The sequence below is a fragment of the Equus quagga genome, chromosome 9 (assembly GCF_021613505.1).
Source record: "Equus quagga isolate Etosha38 chromosome 9, UCLA_HA_Equagga_1.0, whole genome shotgun sequence".
Taxonomy (NCBI): domain Eukaryota; kingdom Metazoa; phylum Chordata; class Mammalia; order Perissodactyla; family Equidae; genus Equus; species Equus quagga.
This window is the reverse complement of record NC_060275.1, coordinates 42,017,029-42,039,576: the sequence shown is the minus strand read 5'-3', so window position 1 is coordinate 42,039,576 and position 22,548 is coordinate 42,017,029. Positions and strand designations below refer to the sequence as shown.

General features: G+C 41.1%; 1 protein-coding gene across 2 annotated transcripts in view; it reads right to left on the bottom strand.

Moving 5' to 3' along the window:
* The window catches only part of DSC3 (desmocollin 3), a 49,000-nt gene extending 45,098 nt beyond the window's left edge, over positions 1-3,902 (bottom strand). Inside the window, exon 1 of one of the 2 annotated variants that reach the window (XM_046671434.1) lies at positions 3,649-3,902. In XM_046671434.1, the coding sequence (XP_046527390.1) occupies positions 3,649-3,714 (66 nt within the window). In that variant the 5' untranslated portion in view covers positions 3,715-3,902. The remainder of the gene's footprint in view (positions 1-3,648) is intronic. The other variant, XM_046671433.1, reaches the window with a different exon arrangement.
* Positions 3,903-22,548: the final 18,646 nt, after the last annotated feature.

Here is a 22,548-nt window from a genome sequence, read left to right as displayed (position 1 = left end):
TTTTTTAAAGCTTGATGAATTATGGATTGACTATTTAAGTTATTAAAAAATTCTTTTAATGGAGAACCCTCCAAGGCAACTTTAAATATCTGACTTATAAAACCCACAGTTGGAAGCAATTTTAAATTAAAATGTAACATATTAAGTTTTTTTAAAAAATGATAATATAAAGTATTGTCTACTGTAGTCTGGGACTGCTTTGTTTCATTTTACAGTACTATCCAAAGTTTATTAATTAGTATGATAGAAAGCTTATCATACAAATCATGAAATCCTGACAGAAAAACCTAATGCCAAAGGAGGAGTGAAACTAGAGGGGTTAGCTGCGACTGTTTCACTTTTGTGCTGTTGTTCAATTTTATAGTGAATACACCAGGCAGACTTTCTAAACTGACACCGTTTTCCTATAGAGGAAAAAGCAGCTACAGATCAGAAATTTATGGAACATCTGAAAAATAAAAGGAATCTTCTTAACTGAGCATAACAGTTATGGAATTTTAAATTCATCATTTCTGCTATGAACACTCGCTATCTGCGAGATGGAAATATTATTACCTTTCAAACTTTTTCCACTTCAAAGGTACATTGTAAGATTTACCTCTCTGCATTCTCAGTACTTTGACGATTCTACTAAATTTCCTTCTAACCAAACTCCGTAAGATGGGATTCCAGGTAAACGGAAAGTATGATTAACCACAGATCATCACAGATACCATATATGGAATCCCAACTGTCAAGGGGATTACAACAGGACCAAAAAATGTGCTTGGGTTTACATGTACTTAGTGACTCAGAAGATGCTTCAGGATCTAGGTGCATCTCAACATGAACATCAAACATCTCATTCTAAAAAGGTAGCTGAGAAAGCACTGATCTAAACAAATACTAAAACTTTGACTTTCTTAAGATCATGGTTTTGAAATAAACTAGCTCTCATTTACTTTCTTAATTTGCCTTAACCTTTTTTTCACTAATGCCAAAGATAATAGAAATTATTATACTCTTATTTTTAAAAGATGAATGTCAAATGTCATCAAGATCAAAAAAAAAGTCTGATAAAGGAGTAACATTCTCATTAATTAATGCTATAAAATCTCAAAAGACAGAATCCCCATTTGTTAACACAGGTTTCAGGTAAAACTCATGTACTCCAGGGGAAGAAGTATGTTATGCTATAAAGGAAAACACTTTTAACTCCTTTTGAAGAAGAGCCCTTTTAGCAAAATGATAAACTGTGTCCAAGTACATACCATTTATAATATATAAGTGATAACAGAATATAATTCCCAAAGTTGATTTGATACAGTGAACAACAGTAAAAACATATTTAACAGGACTTCATTATCTGTAACAGGCCGGAAAAACATGTGAGCAACTGAGCTAATGCAAATTAGTTTTCACCATCCCTGGCAATTTTTCTTACCTTAAGAGGAGAAACATTTTAAGAGACACTCGGTACTTTCAACAACAGTGGAAGGGTCCGAGGTTTATTTTCTAGTTTACCCCTCTCCTTCCTTCCTTTGTTTTCCTTTCCCTTCTTTCCTTTTCTTTGTGTGTGTATGGGGCGGATCATCAGGAACTGTGTTTGATCTCTGATCGCAGCAGTTTAGATTGCACGGGACATGGAGAGGTGGGAAACAGATGCAGATGCAGGAGCAGAAAAGTGCAAATGGAAAGATTCCTCAACCTACAGGACAGCTCAGTGGGAGGGCCAACGTGTTAAAAGTCTCAGTTTAGTTGTTAACGGCTTGTTTTGAAGAGCTCTCATTTCCAACAAGTTGTTTTTGAGAGATCCACTGAGGTATCCATAAAATGAAAACTATGTTTCTAACATGTTATGCCATTAATACTACACTAAAAAAGCTAAGAGTCGTATGAGTCAAAAGGAAATAGACGATGGTCGACAGAGGTCTTACTTTACTCATCTGGACAGAAATTGAAGGTGTTTGTAAACTGGGAATTGCAGATGAAAGAAATTATTCTACATACACTCTGCAGTATTCAAGTCTCCAGATAAACCATTTAATCTAAATTTTAGGAAATCCTTTTCTAAAATAATCCTAAAAAAGCATGTCATATACTAGAGCTGATGCTATCTCTTTGTACATTTACACGCACCTTCTTGCCTTGCCACACTCCAACACCCTCCCCGCCACCCCGTCATCCAGGAGCTTCTTGACTCCCACGCCCTCCCCTCCAGCGAATATGGGAAATCTTGGGGACACAGCACCTCTGCAGTTTTTTCTCCCCATTCTCAAATCCCTTTCGCAGAGAAAACACAAAACTCTAAATTCATACTTTTAACCACAAAAGCTGGAAACGCTTTCAAATATATCATAAAAGAATACACGTTGAGAGCAGTTCCCATTTGTAAAGAGTCATTCCATCAGCTCAGATATTTTGTTGGAACAGTTGCCTGGCAGGTAGACGCGCTCATTTGTACAATTCCTTGTCCATAAATATATCTTATATCATAACTACCAAGCCATTATTCCTAACTCGCTGAGAGGACACAGCTTGGACTCACTCGCCCCGCTGAGGGCGGAGGAGCAGCAAGAATCCGCGCAGCCAGAGTCGACCCACTCCGGAGCCACCTAGGTCCTCCCGCCACCGGACCCCACGCACGTCCTTGGAAGCGGGCGAGTCGCGGGTCCGCGGCTCCTTTCCACAGCACGTCCCGAGAGCAAGTCCGCTCCCGTCTGAAGCTCCACGTGTAATCCGGCCGTCAGAGTTGCCGATTTTTCCCTTTATAGTCTCTCGGTTCTCGGAGAATTGTCTCTAACTCTCTCCAGGCGGATCTCATCCTCCGTCGCAGTTTCCTGGGCACAGAAGACCCCAGGCTGGGCTCTCCGCCTGTGCAGTCCTCCTCGGAGCCGGACAATGTATGATCCAACAGACACCTATCCCACCACGCATCCTGACTCCACTCGCTCTGTCTCCCCCTACCCACCGCCTCATCACACCACCGACCCCAGCCCCAGCCCTTATCCAGCCCCCACCCACACCCCCGTGCCTCAGGCACACTCCGTCCCCGGCCAGGTGGCTCGAGGGAGTGGACGGCTTGGGTGAGATGCTGAATAAGCTTTAGCGGAGGCAAAGCTGGAAGCCGTTTTTCAGAGGCAGCTCCACGCCAGGACTCAGGGGCACCGCTCCAACCCCTCCACTCACTAACGTCCCCATCCCAGGTGACCCTGGGGTGGGCGGCAGCCCCTTGAACCCCATCTCACGTCTGTGTTTTGCTCACTCAGGGACCCTGATATATCTGGCCAAATACTCTTCCTCCCTCTCCCCCAGACACGCTCCGACCACCATCACTAGCCAGGGGAGGAGCTCGAACCCCAACCCCCTGCCCGCCCGCGACAGCGCGGCGAAACCTGAGTGCCACCCGAATTCAAACAATCGAACACGATGTCCCAAACAAAAAGCTCAATCCCGAGTCGTCGTCCAAGATTTGTTTCCTATCCTCACCCCTGCGGGCGCGAATTTGGGCTAGTTCCCGTCCCGCAGGATTGAGCTGAATCGCGGACTTCACCTTTGGGGCCGCTTCACCCCTACCGCTCCCCCCGCAGGACCAGGGCGGATCCCCCACTCCCCCAGTCCGGCTCCGGGCGGCGGCCAGCACTGGGCGCGCCCAGGGCTCGCACTCACCACGAGGGTCAGCAGCAGGCTGCAGAGGGCTCCGCGCACCGAGCCCCGGGGCTCGGGGGCGGCCATCGGGGCGAGCGGCCGGGGAGGGAGGAGGCGGGGGGCCGAGAGGCGCGAGCCCAGGCAGGCGCAGGGCGCGGAGGAGCACGTCTCGCCGCTGCTCGTCTTTAAGTCGTCTTGGCCTCTCTCACGCTTGCCTGCCCGGGAACGTGTTCGCTCCTGAGACCGGATTGGACCCAGGAGACGCCGAGACGCCCCTCCTTGTTATTTCTTCAGTTTTATCACTCCGGGAGCCGCTGGGGAGCTGCCTGAGCCTGCCCCTCCCCTCGCCGGCAGCCGCGCCGCGCTCTCGCTCGCAGGAAAGCGGTCCCCGGCCCCCGTCTGCGCGCTCTCCCACGCCCCTCGCTGCCCCGCGGCGCGCGCCCCGCCCTCCCGCCGCGCGCCCTGGCCGCCCCGCTCGGCCCGCCGCGTCGGCAGCCCGAGTTCCCACTGCAGAGCGCAGATGTGCCTGCGGGGATCCCTGCCCCAACACGGGCGCTCCTGGTGCCAGGAACACCTCGTGATTGGATCAGCGGATCCTCCCTTCCAGTCCTGATCAAAGTCAGGGCAAAGTCTCCTGGTTTATACAAAATATACGTATTCTTCCCAAATTTGACCAACATGAGAAGATAAACAACGGAGGGAAGATTATGCCAAGTGGCATGAATAAATTGGCATTTGATATACTAGAAACTAAAATAAGGTAAAAGAAATTCTGAAATTGACCATTTTTACACACCCAAAATAGGAGTGATTACACCCACAGGTGTTTTTTACTGTCAATCTTGTAGCCTTATATGAGCCTTCTAAGAAATAATTTGTTCTTACGGGTAAAGTATTGATTTAGTAGTTATTTGGTAATTGTACTGAGTTGCAGTTTTTCAGTTTGTGGTAAAAGGGAAATCTACCACCCAAAACTCTACTCAGAAATGAGACTAACAAATTCAATATCATTCAACAAACAAGTATAGGGCCCTGAGTAGACCAGGCTCTGTGTGAGAGGCTGGGGGAAGCGAAAAGCACAAAACCCAGTTCCTGCCCTAAGCAGTTCAAAGTCTAAGAGAGAATAAGGGCCAATCATCACAGCCCAGGATGCTGAACTTTTTAATAGAGAGGTGGCTTACAACACAAGGGCACAGTCCATTAATCCTCTCCGTGTTGAATTTCGTGTCTGCTAAGCCCCTACATATGAGATTCAGGAGGAATTCCTTCTTAGATATGTACTGCTGCTCCTCAAAATCCAGGCACAAATTCCAAGGTCAGGACCCTCAGATAGTCCAGATGAATCAGGGAAGGTGCTATGATCTGTGCTCATCTCGCCCAGCCCAGGAGACTCCTTTTTTAAGCCATGTGTTTCCCTAAAGACTGGGCTTCCCTGAAACTCACAGGCCTCAGCTCTTAGGACTCAGTCACTGAATATGGCTCCCCAGTCCCATCTCTGAGACATCCAGGACCTGCGTGAGAGATCCTGTCCCATCCTGGAGGGGTCTCTAAGGAAGAGCCCTTCTCGTCTCAGAGAAAGCTCTCCAAACTTCTCCCCTCTCTAACTCTTTTCACCTCCCATCCTCCAAACTTTCGCATTCGCTGGTGACCTCAGGGAAAGCCTCTCAAAGTCACCTCTGGCCACAGCCAGCCTTTAGAAATGCAAGTGGATCCTGACTTTCCGATAACATAGAGATTGTGTCCCCTCAAATGTTCATATGCTGAAGCCCTACCCCCTAATAGGACTGTATCTGGAGACAGTGCCTATAAGGAAGTAATTAAGGTTAAATGAGGTTATAATGATGGAGCCCTGATCAGATGGAATCAGAGTCCTTATAACAAGAGACACCAAAGGACTCTGTCTCTCAATCTCTCTCTCTGTCTCTTCCCTCCATGTGTGTAGACACAGCAAGAAGGCTGCTGTCTACAAGCCGGGAGGAGAGCTCTCACCAGAAGCTAAATCTGCCAGCACCCTGATTTGAGACTTTCAGCCTCCTGAACTATGAGAAATAAATGTCTGTTTAAGCTGCCAGTCTGTGGTGGGCAGCCGGAGCTGACTAATACAGATGAGGAAGAAAGATGCAAACACTAACTCCTGCCCCCCACAGCTAACTCACTGCTAGACAAGTAGGAAAGGGTGGAGTGTTAAGACATTTTAGAGGATCCCAGTCATCTGAAGTTTGCAGAAGCAAAATGCTGGAGGTAAGAACCCACAGAGAAAAGGGGAAGGGGGAGGGGAAGTGCGAGTTCTGGGCTAAAGCAACAGCACTAGCGAAGCTCTCGAGAGTCTTGTGAGGGCCTCCTGCACAAGGAAACAGAAATAGTTCCTTCAGAACCGCTGGAGGAAGAGCTCCCATGGCTGGGATCAGGTGAGAAAGATGGACTGGTGACAAACCAGGCTGAGGATGTGAATTTCACCCTGAAAGAGATGGGGAACCACCCACTCAATCTGTAAAAAGAGTTACTAACTCCAGTTAAGAATTGTCACTTATTGAATCATTAACTTCGTTAGCAAACATGTTTATGCCCTGATATGGCTTTCCCTTAATGCTCAGGGAATAAAAATCTTCAAAGTGTTTTTCTTTAAGTAGTCCTAGTTTTTCAGTGATTTCAACTTTGTCTACTAGAGCCTGACCTGACTATTGCTGTCTCCCAAGTGACTAAAACTGTAAGAGCTATTATCTGGTTGTTCCAGCCTGGCTATGTAATTGAGGAGATTGTTAAGCCTACTGGCTGTATGACAGTTACTCTGAGCTTCCATTTTTAGCTTCTACAAAATAAAAGTTATACGAACCTAGTCCAGAAATACTGTAAGAAAGCATATTGGGTATATTTTCAATTTGTAATACAAAATTCTAGGTGCAATATGAAAACTGAATAATAACTGGATGTAGTATTAGTAACTATCTTGCAATTTCCTGTTTGCTATAACATATACTTGTCCATCATGAGTATATTAGTCCAAGTCTTAATAAAAAGCAATGCATTTTTTAAATTTAGAGAAGAATCTTTATAGGCAGTTAAAAGATAAATATGACTTAGAGATAAATTAAATATGAGCTTCACTTTGAATATTTTAAAAACTGGATGCCTTCTATAATAAAATTAATTTTAAATTATCGTGAGGCATCATGAAGCTTAAAGAGTTATTCTGAAATGTCTTTATTTTAATACCCTATTGCCCAAATTGCAAAGTCAGTTGAAAGCCATTACTAAAGGATAACATACAAAACTGGGAAGGAAATTTATTACTTTTCCCTTGTTATTTTCTTACTTTGAAGAGTAAGAGAAGCAATAATAAAAGATTAAAAAAGAGAAGTGATTTTAAGCTAAAGTACAAAACTTCAGGAAGCCAAGTGAATTATAAAATTTTCAGTAGAAAGCAAAAACATGAGATCATTAAGAAGAGTTCTCTGTACCTAGGAGGAATCTGACCACAGAAAGGGTAATGACCTGAGGAGGAGGGAGCTGACTCCTGGCCCACTGAGAAGGCTGCCTTGCACAACTCAGTGCCAACAGGTGCTGGTCCCACACACCTACTCACCTCCGTGGCTTACATGGGAGGCAACATGCCAGTGTGGGTCTCCTGAAACACGTCTATAAAATCCAACCAGAACAACGGTTATGATGCTTGGCATAAATTTGCTAGTAAGGGAAGAGAAATTTATGAAAAGCTTAAATTAAAACCAAGTAAAAGATGGTCATTTTTTTTGGGTTTTTTTTTTTTGAGGAAGATCAGCCCTCAGCTAACAGCTACTGCCAATCCTCTTCTTTTTGCTGAGGAAGATTGGCCCTGAGCTAACATCCATGCCCATCTTCCTCCACTTTAAATGTGGGATGCCTACCACAGCATGGCTTGCCAAGCAGTGCGGTGCCTGCACCCGGGATCCGGGCCAGCGAACCCCGGGCCGCTGAAGCGGAATGCGGAATGTGCGCGCTTAACCACTGTGCCACCAGGCCGGCCCCAAAAGATTGGTTTTGAATAGTCCTTTTGTGACACAAAATGAGTTCTGCCATGAGATGTTAGCTCAGAAGCACTTTTAGAATATTATTTTGGATAATAGTCACAGTAATAAACAGTAATTGAACAAATTACTTATTGGAGCAACAGGGAGGAATACTATACAAATAGGTACTCAAATGCCAGGAGCCCTCATGGACTTATCTGGAAATTAGCTCCCCTTAAATGCACTTGCTCTTCTAGAGAGTCCTCTTCCCTCATGCCTGGGAACCCGGCGGTTGAGGGCAGATTCTGTCATTCCCACCTCAATCTTCCTCCATGAGTAAACACCCCTGCTACTGCCACTCTGGCCACCGGGAGCACTGCTCTTCCTGTACCACCTTTCCCAAAATGTGACTAGAGGCCCTGCATTAATTTCCCAGAGTACCACTGAGAACAGCCATGCTATTTTTGTCATTTAAAAAGGCTACTGGAGAATTGAGGATAACAGAAAGTTGACAACAAGAGTAACCTATACTATTTCATTGCTGCCCAGACGAGAGCCCTCCCAGAATCCCTGTCTGCGTCCCTCCTCCCCTGTCTTCCCAGGGCAAGCAGCCATCTGAGCTCTAATTCCACTCCCGTAGAAATGCTCAGGCAGCAAAGGGAGCCTCAAGTCTGGACCAAAAATGACCCCTGGGGCTTCCCAAGGAAGAGAAGCTTCTCCTTCGCCGATTCGGTGCTGGGTTTCTCAGGTCTCATATGACAACCGTCCAGTCTGGCTAGGGTGTGACAGGTTCAGAAAGGTTCCGTTTCAGTCTCTCCTTACTCAGTAATGATTCAAGAGCTGTTACAATGATTTAACTCCTCCTCCAATAAAGTCTTCAGATGCCCTTACAAATGTCCTCTCTTCTGCAAACAGGACTTTTAAGAAAAGGAGAGGAGTCTCCTGGCGACTTCTCACCAGGCTGGGAGGAAGGATGATTTTTATACGGAAAACAAAACCCCATTGTGTGAGCGATCACTTCTTAAAGTAACAGGACAACAGCAGTGTAACAAAGCCCTGATTTGGGTGGATTTTTAGTTCCTTTCATCTTGGAATCATCCCATAATCCTTCACTTCAGTTTCCTTCAAAGTGAACATCTCCTCCCACTGGGTGAGGCTGTAGTTTCTCCTGGACAGCCTCATGTCCCCAGGGGCTCATTGTGTGCATGTGTCTGTTCAAAGGGCATTGCTCAAGCATGAAGGCTACAGGTGTGAGTGGGCTGACTTCCAGATCCCATGTGTCATTTATCCCCACGTCATTCTCTGATTCACCGACATATCAGCTTTCTTTTTTCCCAGAAGTTTAGGAGGACCATCCTTCAACTTCGGGTGGGGACGTATTGTATATCCCCCAGCTCAAAGTAGAGAAGCAGCTTTTCTCACCAGTTCCCTATGGGCCATAAATTATTTAGTTCATCATTTATTAATTTATTACTATTAATTTTTTATTAATTATCAATCCATTAATTTTATATACTCAATATTTATTAATCTTGATTTGTCTTTTCTTTGTGGTCTGCCCAGTTTCCCAAGCCCTTTATGTCACTAGACGAGGAGTGGCGTCCCACTAATTAGCTGTTTGGTGTCCACTGAGCAGGCCAGCGCCAAAACAATTGCTTCTTTCTTGTATTGCTTTCAAGCATCATACTTCTGTTTGCCTTTCAGTGTTATAATAAATTACACACCTCTCTAATTGATAAGCTCTAGTCTTAACTTGAACACATCCGTGTAGGGTTATTCCAGATCCCTATTCTTCTAAACAAACTTAAAGCAGGAGCCCCGCCTGAATATTAAAAAAATCCTGAGGGGCTAGTAATATTCCTAGCAGGCATGTAGGCGTGTACCAGAAAGGCTATATTGTTGCTCCTTTCTAGTAAGATTGCAATGTTCTTGACATGCTCAATAAAATTGGCTGTTCGTCTCTGAGTCTAACTTCTATTTAGATGGTGGTCAGAGAAAGTCCTAATATTAACTACAATACTTCACTTCTAAAGAGAAATTCTTTGACCAAAATCTCCCTGGCAGACCACCCCCAAGGTAATAAATAGGTTTCTTTTATGATTCAGAATAAATTATTCCAAACTTAGAGACATCATGCATAAGAACTTCTTTATTTCATACTCAAGATAACGTTAATGTTCCAGATGTTATCTGGAACAGCTTCCCAACTGTCTAATGATGAATCATCTGATCTCAACTGCTGTCCTGCTCCAAAGGTCTAAGTAGAGACTGGAGACCACTGCCTCCCCACACCCTGCTCATCGTAGGATGGGGGACAAGCACTGTAGATATGGCTATGGTGGCCTGCCTTTCTGTAATATTCTCAAGGTAATTGACAGCAATGTCACCCAATCTCAACTTTTCTCATTTGGTACACTGAAAGTCAGTCTTTCTCTCTCCAGAGAGATATTGGAAAGTGATAAGCATACACAAGGTCTTACAACTCAATGTTAAGACAAAGAACATCTCTTCTGCCACATTCCCTTATTATAATCTGTAAATTATTCCCTAAGAATCAGGTGGTTTGAGCTTTGCTCTACCAGGCTATCCCAGTGACAGTTTTCCAAACTCATCTATTCACAGAAGAAAGAAGTACTGTTACTATGGCAATTGGCCAGAAATATGCCAGGTTTTTCCCCCAAGTTTGTCCAAGGGCTCTAGTTTATTCCTCTCCTCAGTTCTTTCTCTTAAATTGAAACAAAAGGGGGCATTGTTCTTTAGCTCACAATAAATCTTTGTACTTGGCCATTGTTGAGGCACAATGAAAGGCTGTTTTGGCAACAACCTGACCTTAGTTAAATGAAGAGCCCTACTCCAAAAATAACAAGGATCCTAGTCAGTCTGACCTGGTACTCTGACCCCGTCTGTTTAGAGCTTCTAAATGAAGTTTTAAATTGTCCATTAACATGTTTGACGTAATTGCCCTGGGGAAGGTCCATATAGTGTTCAAATCTCTGGCTTCTCCATCTTGTAAGAACATAAAATTTTAGAAAAGCTTTTTCCATTTCCATTTGATCCAACTATGGTGATCTATACACCTGTGTGGGTCCCAATTTGCCTCACCCATTTGGTCAGACGATGGTGCTCCTAGACCTTTATTTCCTTTGCTGATGCATAATATACACAGAGTAGAATTCATAGACCTTAAGTGCGCACTTCAATAAGCTTTAACAAACATATACGCTTGTCTTACCATCATTCAAATCAAGATATAGAACTTTTCCTTCACTCAAGTCTGTACCCATCTCCGCCCCATGGCAAACGTTGTTCTGATTTCTATCACTAACAAGTAGTTTTGACTTCTTTGGAATTTCACATAAATGGAATCACACACTCCCTTACTTATCTATCACTGCATCACTATCTATTGCCATCACTTTTGCATTATTCCATAATTTAGTGGCTTAAAACAAGGACCTGTTATCTCAGACAGTTTCTGTGCAATCCAGGAATGGCTTAGCTGGCTATCTCTAGTTCAGTCATCTCAAGGCTCCATTGGATCTGTTTTCAAGTTCGCTTATGTGACTTTTAGCAGTCTTTCCTTGATGAATGTTGGCCAGAGATATCAGTTCCTTGTCACGGGGGCCTCTCTAGGTCACCCACACCATGGGTACCTGGCTTCCCTCAGAACAAGCAAGAGAGATAAGGTGCACAAAACAGAAGCCACAGTCTTTTTGTAACCCAATGTCAGAAGTGACATTCTATCACGTCTGCCAAATTCTGTTGGCTAGAAGAAAGTCACTAGGAACACTGCAAAGTCAAGGAAAGTTGATTAAACAAGGGCGTGAATACCAGGAGGCAAGAGACTTTGGACGCCATCTTGGAGGCTGACTGCCACATGGAATGTATGCTTTTGGTCTTTCATTCACTTAATGTTTTAAAGATTCATTCAATATTGTTGAGGGTATCGGTAGCTTGCCCGTTTTATTATTAAGTAATATTGCATTGTATGAGTATACCACAAGTTTGATTCTTCTCTTTTGTGTTGTTTCCAGTTTTTAGCTATTATGAATAAAGCTGCTATAAACATTCACATGCAAGTCTTTTTGTGGGCATAGGGTTTCATTTCTTTCCTATATATACCTAGTAATAGAATTACTAGGTCATAGGGCAAATTCTAAACTTAACTTTAATGCAAACTGCCAGACCACTTCCCCACCAACAATATAGATGAATCCTAGTTGTTTTGCATCCTTGCCAACACATTTTTATGAGTCTTTGTTTACATTTACGTTTCCCTGACGAAGCGACATCTCATGTTTTGAATTTGCTTTTCCTTGATGACTAATAATGTAGAGCAATTTTTCATGTGCTTATTTGCCATTTGTAAGTACAGTTGGGTTGTTTGTCTTTTCATTATGGTTTGGTAATAATATTTACTATGTATTAATAAATATTTAAATTATTTACATATAATATATAATAAATTTATAAATTATTTAAATATTTATTAAAATAAATTCAAATTTTATTCACTTTGAATAGAATGATTTTTTATTTGTTGAAAACATAACTCACGTCTTTCTTCCTTCTCCTCCTCCCTTTCATCTTTACATTGGCTAATGGTCATCACAAAAGTGGTTCCAGAGTCACAAGAGCTATTCAAATCTTTGTTGCATAGGTTGGATTTGCAAGTAAGAAGATGAAGGCAAGGATGTCTTTATAGTACATTATTATTGTCTAAACTTTTGGGCCATAAAACCCTTTTAAAGTTTCTTTTTGAATGCCAGATGAAACTTACAGTCATGGAAGAGAAAAAGAGAAAGCCGCAGCTTTGTAATTGACTCGAAAGTTTATGAAGGCTGCAACAGGGCTATGACTGACCAAGGTGTTGTTACCTCCATAAGTCAAGCCACAAATTTAGGAGCATTATCACTAAGAGCAATAGTTCTTACCTCTGGCTGCATGTTGGTGTCTCCTGGGGAGCTTTTAATAAGCACCAACACCCAGGTCCACCTCGGACCAGTTACATCAGAATTTCTGGGAGAGGGGCTCTCTTAGGAGAATTATTTAAAAGCTGGAAGAGTACTCTGAGGGGCAGGTAGAGAATGACATTCTTGCTCTAGATAAGTTCTCAGAATGTGGTTCCTTGACGAGTACCACATGCGCACCTCTAGGAACTTGGAGGCTCTTTACTCACCCTGAAATAGGATGACAGAGATACAAAACCCACAAAATGATGAGACCAATTTTCTTTTCCTTTTTTTGAGGAAGATTAGCCCTGAGCTAACATCCGTCGCCGATCCTCCTCTTTTTGCTGAGGAAGACCAGCCCTGAGCTAACATCTGTGCCCATCTTCCTCTACTTTATATGTGGGACACCTGCCACAGCATGGCCTGACAAGCAGTGCAAAGGGCCGCACTCAGGATCCGAACTGACGAACCCCAGGCCACTGAAGCAGAACATGCAAACTTAACCACTGTGCCACTGCATTGGCCTCTGATAAAACCAATTTTGGAAGAATTCAGGCCTCTAGATTTTCCTAAGATGCAGGTTCTTAAATAAGCTTTTTGTTTAATGTTTCATTTTGATTTAGAAATGACATCTTCGTTTCTGATTATTTAGCATGTATATAATCTGTCTAATCTGTACTTTAACAAGAAAGGCGTAAGCCTGCTTTTGTGTATTCCTCAGGTCCTTTCATGGGAGGCATAACAAACTATACTATAGTTTCTGGCCCACTTACTGCCAGGACTGTGGTTATCTGTATTCTTTTATTTTTACTTTCATTTCCCTCACTTGATTTAAGAAAATTCCAGTAAACATCTATTTCAAGGAAGTGTTTCTCCCACACACTCATTCAAGTCTAGATCTTTCCTAGGCTTGGTGAAATATTTATGGCTAGAAAGCCTCCAATGGTTTTGCTTTCCCATCCTAAAGGCAAGAATATTTTTTCTAATCCTTGAGGCTTGGGATTTTAAATGGTTTCCAGATAAACTGTATATGTCATTAAGATTTTTTCGCTGCTCACAGTAAACACATGCCTCACAATTTACTTTGATATCTACAGCCATGGGCAAAAAGAAAAAAAGTCCACATATTATTTTCGTATTCTTTTCCCACTTGGATATCCAAAGCTATCGTGTGAGCCTTTTAGCATCATGACACAGTAAACATCGGACGGAGATAGATGCTTCCATTGCCTTCATACAAAGTACTACAATGCAATATCTTATTAATCAGGAGTTTATGCCAATGTTGAAACAAAATCTTACTTCCCTTTGAGATAGCTCTGTTCATCTCTACCTGGAGGTTATGGGTTTTGTTTTGTTTTTTTAAATATCTTCATTTAGCTCATGCTTTATGTACTTTTTTGTCTTTCCATCCTGCACTCTCAACTGGGACAATAAGCATGTTCTCAAGTCACATGCAGTTGACAGTGGTGAAGGCATGTTTCCTGAAACCAGATTTTTGGCCACACCTCTTTTAGGAAGACCAAACAGCCTTGACACCCAAGCTAGTGTAAACAGGCTAAGAAATGGGTATTTTATAGAGGTTATCTGGGAAAGATTTGCTGAGATGTAAACTTTGGTTGGAGACCTGAATGATAGGAACACCAATGATCCTGAAGAAAAGCTTCCCAGCCTGAAAGAACAGCAAGTATAAAAGCCGTGGAAGTGAAGAACAAGCTTGGTGTGTTCAGGGAACAGAGAGGCCAACAGGTGCTGGAGTGGAGTGAGTGGTACTAGCACATGAAGTGGTAAAAAGAAGCAACAAAGATTTAAAGGAAAAAAAAACAGAACTCATAGCCCTTGTTAAAGAGTTTAGGTTTTATTCTAATCCCATCTGTTCATAGGAAGCCATTGGAAGGCTTTGAGGTGGGAAGGTGTGATCTGATTAGTACATTTTATAAATAATTTATGGCTGCTGCAAGAAAACAGATTGTAGAGGGCAAAACCAGGAGATGTGGTAGTTCAGACCAAAGGTGATAGTAGCTTGACCTATAAAGGCAGTGACAGAAGTAGTGATAAATTTGGATTTGTGATATAGCTTGAAGTTAGGCCTCACAGGACTGATTGAAAGATTGGAGATGGGAGATGAGAGGACGAGAAGACTCAAGGGTGCCTACCAAGGTCTGTGGGCTAAGCGAGAGTGTGAACAGAATGAGTCAATGAATAAGGGATATTGGGAGATGAACTGATTTGGGTTAAGATATCAAGGATTTTTATTTGGACATGTAAAGTTAGAGATTATATATCCAAGTTAAGATGTATTACTTAAAATGTTGGGACTGAAAGGGAAAATCTAGGGAATGAGTGAAGATAGATTCCCTGAGCTACTCCAAGAGTCAGGAGGGAAAGAGGAACCAGCTTCTCCTAGACTAAGGAGGAGTAACCAGTGAATGAGGAGGAACACTGTGTGAATGTAGTGTCACATAAGCCAAGGGAAGACAGTTTGTCAACAAGAAAGAAGTAATTCGCTGTATGATAGGCTTTTGAAAATTCAAGTAAGATTAGAGCTAAAAACTAACCATTGGATTGAACAGGAATGTCATTGGCGATAATGAGAAAGTTAGTTTCCTTGGAGTGGTGGTGATGAAGGCATGATTGCAGAGAACCAACGATAGAGTAGGCAAGGTGATGAGGGGGTAACTCTTTCCCAGATCATTGCTTCCTTGCATCTGTCACACTTTGGTCTCCCTGAAAGCAAAGTCTCAAACCCAGATGTGAGAGAAGCTAGTCTATTGGGAGATAATCCTGGAGGCAGAATCAGAGAAAACAAAAAGTGATACTGGAAAAATATAAAAGTCAATAAAGAGTGTGTTATTGAGTTTATTAATGCAATGGCCTCAGTCACACTGGTGACCTTCTGAGAAATGATGTAAATTGCACTTTAGAGTTGTATTATAGAAAGACAGTGTAGTACCAAGTAACTCTAAGCCACTACAAGCTTAGAGGCTTAAAACAGCACACATTTGTGTGTCAAATATCTGGGCATGGCTCAGCTGGATAGTCTGCTTTAGTTTCCAGGCTGCAGTTGAGGTGTTGGTTTCATCTAGAGGTTAGACTGGGGAAGGGTCTTCTTCCAAGCTCATTCAGATTCTTGGCAGATAAAAAATGAACATATATAAAGCTTTTACAACGGGATATGGCACATGACAACTACTAGAAACATGTTCACTATTATTTCTATGAAGCATTTCTTCTTCTCATTGGGAATGATTCAGGCAAGAGCAGATAATTGATGATGTAGGAGACAGAGGTTTAATTTCATGAAAAAGGATCTTGAGGAAGCAAAGAGTCATGGGAACCAGTGTACTAATGGAGATGTTGCCCTAAATAGGAGCAGAGAAAAGTTTATCCATTATAAAGGATGGAGGTCAAAGCATGTGGTATCACTGCTGGTAGTTTAGTACAGTTGGAGGGTGTTCTCTTCTGCTTCTATTTTGTCATTGAAATCAGATGCAAAATTATCTGCTAAGCGAGGAGGGTGGAGTAGAGCCTGTAGCGGAGGGTAGGTATAAAACAGAAGATGGACTAGATCAGCATTTTGAATTGTTCGCTTTAATCCACAAAAAGAAATATATATTTTTTTCCCTAAAGATTGACACCTAAGCTAACAACTGTTGCCAATCTCCTTTTCTTTTTTCATTGCTTTTTCTCCCCAAAGCCCCCCAGTACACAGTTGTGTATTTTTAGTTGTGGGTCCTTCTAGTTGTGGCATATGGGATGCCGCCTCAGCATGGCTTGATGAGCGGTGCCATGTCCGTGCCCAGGATCCGAAGCAGCAACACCCTGGGCCGCCGAAGCGGGGTGCACGAACTTAACCACTCGGCCACGGGGCCAGCCCCAAAAGAAATATTTTTAATGTTGTGAACTGCCTCAGAGTTCATACATGTAATCTGGAACAAAGTTTCACAAACAATACTTACTATTCCTATGTGTAATATGCACTGTTTCTGTTCATTGTCTTCTAATTCATTAATAATGCGAGTCAGCACTCATCAAATTAATTGGCTATGTCTCAACCAATTGGCAGTGTCTCACTTTTGGAAAAACTCTGACCTCAAGTAACAGGATAGAATTGTGGGTCAAGACTGAGAATCAGCATGGTTGAATATTTTTTCTTGAGTCATGTTCCAGAGCTCAAGTAAAAGTCACGAAATAGGTGGTAAATGGGGTTTATGCAGTGATAGGGTTTTGCCAAGTGATTACAAAGGAGAAGAGAAGGGAAAGCAAGTTGAGTTATGGGGAAATAGACTATAGCAATGAATAAATAAATTTAAGCTGAGAAAGAAAGAAAATGATGAGATCATTGAGATGATGAAAAAGTGGTAAGATTTTACAAGAGACTGAAAATTGCCAAAAATATTATTGGAAGCTTTCCCAAAGGAACTCAGGCAAAAAAAAAAAAAAAAAAAAGCCAAAGGGAACTTCCTAAGGAATTGAGTTTCAGGTGCATATCCAGAAAAATGCTACAAATCAAAGTGTCAGAAGAGTCCCCAGTTCGAGACAGAGACTTGTGTCTTGTCCATTAAAGACACGTTATGAGGGCTGCTTACCAGCTTCATGTGTGTGTGGAGCTAACACCAAATGCCTCTCTCGACACACGGGCCCACACCCCACAACATTTGGAATGTGATGTCTTCGACTAGGAGAACATTTGGAAATCAATGTTTCACTAATACTGAATTATCATTTCACCCATATTTAATTAACATAGAATCAGAGAAAATTATAACCAAGTAACTATGTATGTAATCTTGTCTAACTCCTCATTCTATTAAAGAAATGTATACCAAAGAAGGAGTTATTTGATTCATGTAAAGAAGCAGAGCTGAGCTCTGAGAAGATAGAGATAAAAATGCAGAATTTTAGACTCTAGTCCCTTCTCTTAAAAAATTTTTATGGAGATAAATTAATCTGTTAATCAAAACCAAAATGGTTGAAACCAGTAGTGTTGTTTTTTTCTTTCCTGCCTAAACCTAAAATGTACTGGCAGGGTTTAACTTGTCATTATTCTTAGAAGAAATAGCACACTCAATTATAATCATAGGAACAAAACTGTATCTGCAAGTTAAATTCTGTTCTAGTTTCTAAGAAATTACCCAAATTCTTTTATTGTCCTAGAACTTATTTCCTGAAGACTTACGAGCAATCAATGAACCATATAGAGAGTTTTAGAAGTACTTCTATTATGTAGAAGTTTTTTAAAAATAGTATTAACTCTCACAAGATTCTATATGTGTTATGAAAAAAGAGGAATTAAATTAACTGATGTTTATATGAAAACTTTGTGTGAGATAAAGGAAACATCAACATTAGAAAATGACTGCTGTTTTTTTCATTGAAAAAAAAGTTCAGGCTCCAGACCAGACCACAGCATTATACAACGTTTAAAAACTAGTGCAGACCCAGCACAGTCTTCAGTGTGAAAAGATTAACTTTGTGTCTATGGCAAGAGAAATAGGGAGCAGCCTGGCATGCTACAAAATGAGCAATTTACTTGGTTCACTGGTGGCACTCATGTAAATATTGTTGGATATATTTCATTTGGTGTTTCTAGTAAATTGATTACTTTTTCTTAGTCTAGACAGAATATGAAAATTTATTGATGACAAACTGTGTTAAAGTAAAATTTTAAACCAAAAGCATATGAGTGCACTCAATTATATTAACATGAGATGTTAAGTGTTTTTTTTTTTGCTTTCAATTCAATCATTTACTGTGAATATATTAGGTTCATTTTAGGCTTGACACAGTAAGGCTAAGGTTTTTCTTCATGGGTCTGTAAATCTCCAAAAAACCTAAAACCTATGAGCTTTTTCTTGCTCTTTATTTCATTTTGTTAATTTCTCCCTGATTTTATAAATAATAAATGTTCGTTATAAAATAGAAACACAGAAACATATAATGAAGAAATATTTCTGTCATCAGAGATTACCACTCAATATTTTAGAATATTACAGACAGTCTTATATTTATATGAATTGGAGATTACACAGATCTGGAGAATTATCCTACTTTTTCACTAACACTATATTTTATGCCTTTTCTTATTTAAGTAAAGAGTCTTCAAAATAAATTGATTGCATGATATTCCATTATCATCATCATGATAATAACAATAGCTACCATTTATTGATATATTGATGAGCCAAGCACTAAGCTAAGATCTTTATGTGCATTATCTCATTTATTCCTATTTTGTTCCCATTTTATATATAAGAAATGTGAGGCTTCTGTGACTTACCAAGGTTACTCAGTTAGTGAGAACAAAGCAGCAATTCAGATTCATATCTTTCTGATTACCAAGTCAGTGCACATCATTATTATATTCATTAGCCTCTATCGCAGTACATTTTATCACAACAATGTATTATAAATAATTTACTTTCCTGTCTTGGGACACTTAGTTTATTTTCAATCATCCATATATTTAATGCCCCTGAGATAAACATCCTTACATGTATATGAAATCTTTGTACCATTACCTTACTTCTTTAGGATCAATTCCTTTTACCTGAATTACCTGGTAATTTGACATCAAAGCTCTGTATGTCGACCCCCCTCCCTTTCAATTCTGTCTTTCTGAACTTCTCATTCCCTAAAGTTTCCCCTCAGGTTCTTGGTTCCTAGAAACTCTCCTACTGGCCCTCTTCCCATGGGAATACACCTTGAAGTGAAAAAATCTTGACCCTTCCCCCATGTCACTTCCCTGTTTCATGGGCCCCTGTGAAGCTCCCAGCCATATTAGTCACCCTACGGGCACTGCCTGTCACCCTTCCTGAGATGGCTTCCACACAACAGCGTAGTGCAGCCAAATAGCTGCCACCTTATAGACAGAGTCACCTCTGGCACCTGGTGTTGACTTTCCAGGTCTTATTTGTCTCTGAAGATTTGACAATTCTGATTTGTTTTTGGAACATATACAATATAATTTGGATACATCTTATTAACTGGTAGCATTTATGTGGCAAAACTAGTTAACTTTTGTTGAATGTTTACTAGGGGTTCCTGTCCTGTGATCCCACCTAAAGGTTATGCTTCCATTTCAGCTCCATGTGGTGATTAGGAACCATGGAGTACAGATCACATTCTGAAATGATTAATTCACCAAAGGTGTGGAATTTTCCTAATCAATGTGTTTCAACTGCTGGTACATTTCTAGCATTTTGCTTAATGTATCTTATATGAAGAAGCAAACTTAAAATACTCAAGTTTCATAAATCTCCAAATAATCACATAAACCCAATTACTAAATCCCTATCAGTGGTTCTCAAACTTAAGAATATGTAAAAGTGACCTAAGAAATTTATTGAAAGTGAAGATTCCTGTACTTCCTCCGTCATCCTTATGGTTCTGATTCAATAGGGGATCTTTATTTTAACAAACATGGGTGATTCTGATGCAGACGATCTGTGAACCACACTAAAAAATAGTGCAAGCGAATATCAGCAAGTTCACCCTAATATTTGTCAATTGCAAAAGAAACAGTACTCTGCTCCATCCTCTTTCCTGCATCCTAACATAACTAAAGAAAAGAGGCAACTAGCAGGAACTCCACAGTTTTAACCTGTTAGCTATGGCCAGATTTTCTGTAAGGACTCGAGCGTACAGTCACAAAGGAGCCAAGGAATGGCATAAAACAGCCCCTGACCTTCCCCTTGCACCAACTATTACTACATACAGAGGGCCTCCAGTGAGATCCTTCTCTATAGTCTCAAATATATCTAGAATTTAGAACATACTAAAAGGGTTTAAAAGGAAGGAATATGCCCAGAAGCCATACCATAGCAAAATTCCTCTATCAAATAAGATGTGGGGTTTTTTAAATAAAATAAGATCAAAGGGCTCTGCTAACCCCACTAACTGGATATCAAAGCACTAGTTTCCTTTTTATTTCCTGCTTTTTTAAGACTATGTTGTTTCATTTTACATGAAGACTCTATGTTGCATGTTTAATTGAAAATGCAGCTGAGAGATGCATTTATTTGCTTAATTAAACAAAAGTTAAGCAAAAGTGATTTAAGTTGCACCTTAGCTTGGTGGAGTAAAGGACAGGGGGAAGGAAGGTTGAGAGAGAGGATCTTGCTGGGAAGGAAGACCCAGAATCTCATATTTTAGGATTTCAGTCTGAGGACTGAAACCCAGCCCTAGGGGAGAGGAAGTAATCGAGGAAAGCAGACAAATTATCCAAAAATAAACAAACAAACAAAAAAAATAGAAGCATAGCTGTCTTGCTATTTCCTAAGCCTTGCCTGCCGTTAGCTGGATAGCTCAGTTCCTCCCAAGTCTGTCAGAGAACAGGGCAGGGCTGCAAATCGTATGTGTTACCTTCCAGATGACACTATCAGCTCACCGTACAATATAGTCGTTGCCTCCGAGGCTCACAGTGGCACATTTCTTTTCCTTTCCTTCGGTCTTTATTTGAAGGTTTTCTTCTCTCTCACGGCACACCCGAGCACCATAGTATCCTGTTACAGAATGTTCTCCTAGTGTAATTCAGAGGAAGCTCTTAGATCTGCATCACTTTCCTTGCCTTCTGATTTCTCAAGATACTTCTTAACTCAAGGCCTGATTTTCAGCAGTTTAAAAATAGTTAATTTGGCTTTGGCAAATCCTTGAGAATAATTTCTTGAATTCTAAAAACATAAGTGGCTCTTAGATGCTTTTTCTTGGAGGGTTAGTGAGTAGGCTTTTAGCAAAAATTATTTTCACTACAGTTTTGGTGCATGTTGATAATGAGGTAAGGGTCAAATAGGATTTTCACATTGGTCAATGAGTTTCACATTGAGGAAAAAACAGTTCTTTAGGCAAAGCTACAGTTTTATCTCCATCAGATAACTAATAAGTATGTGAATTCATTCATCCATTCACATAAAAAATATCTTGACCCACAACTAGAAGGACCTGCAACTAGGATATACAACTGTGTACAGGGGAGGTTTGGGGAGATAAAGCAGAAAAAGAAATACATATTGAGAGTCTACTGTTCTACGTGGTAGGCATACAGTGGTGAAGTAGATGGACAAGATCCTCTGGGGGTTATATTTCAGTGTGGCACAGCTAGTTACAAGAAGGTCATGCAATTATTGGAGGTAGAAAGGAGTTAGCTAACCTGAACCACAATATCTAGACAGGATCTGCCACTTTCACCAACCCAAGGGAGAAGTAGTAGGGATTCCAAAAGCTCCCCACCTCACTTTCTTGCACTAATTTGTGAATGCAAATGTTTGATGTTCCAGGCATTCAATATCTAAATGTTGAAAAAAAAATTCAATGAAAAAATCTAACATACATTCTATCTATAATGGAAAAATTATGTCAAGTGAAGGTAACGTAATACACTAGGAATCAAATAACTTAATTTGTAATCTTTCCCTTTTTTCTCTTTGTGACCTGGGCAATACAATTTGACTCATAAAAATGTGTTGATGGTCAAAGTTTTATGGGCATACAAGTGTGAACACCTTTCTTTGTCCTCAACAAACTTCTCACATGAGAGAAAAATACACACAAACACATGCATGCCTTATCACGCACATACACAAACATACACATAAACCTATAATTTTACAGCAATGGGCTCAAGACACACAAATGTCTATGGTTAGAGGAGTGTTTGAACCAGATCTTCAAAAAAGTCACATTTTCACAAAAGAAGTAGGCAAGAAGTGAGTAAAAACATTGCAAATGGAGGCCTCATCATGAGCAAGGCACAGATAGAGAAAGTATGTGTGGGCACAGGGAGACAGGTATTTGAATGTGATTTTGCATTTCAAATTTATCCCCTAAAACCATAGAAGGCCCTTAGGCAGGAGAATGCCATGATCCTATCTGTTCTTTGATGGCAGTTGGAAGGAAGGAACAGGGGAGAGAATGGAGGCACAAACACCATTGGACCTGAGTGAGGCTGAGGGTTTGAACTGGGGTACTGGTAGGAGAAACATATG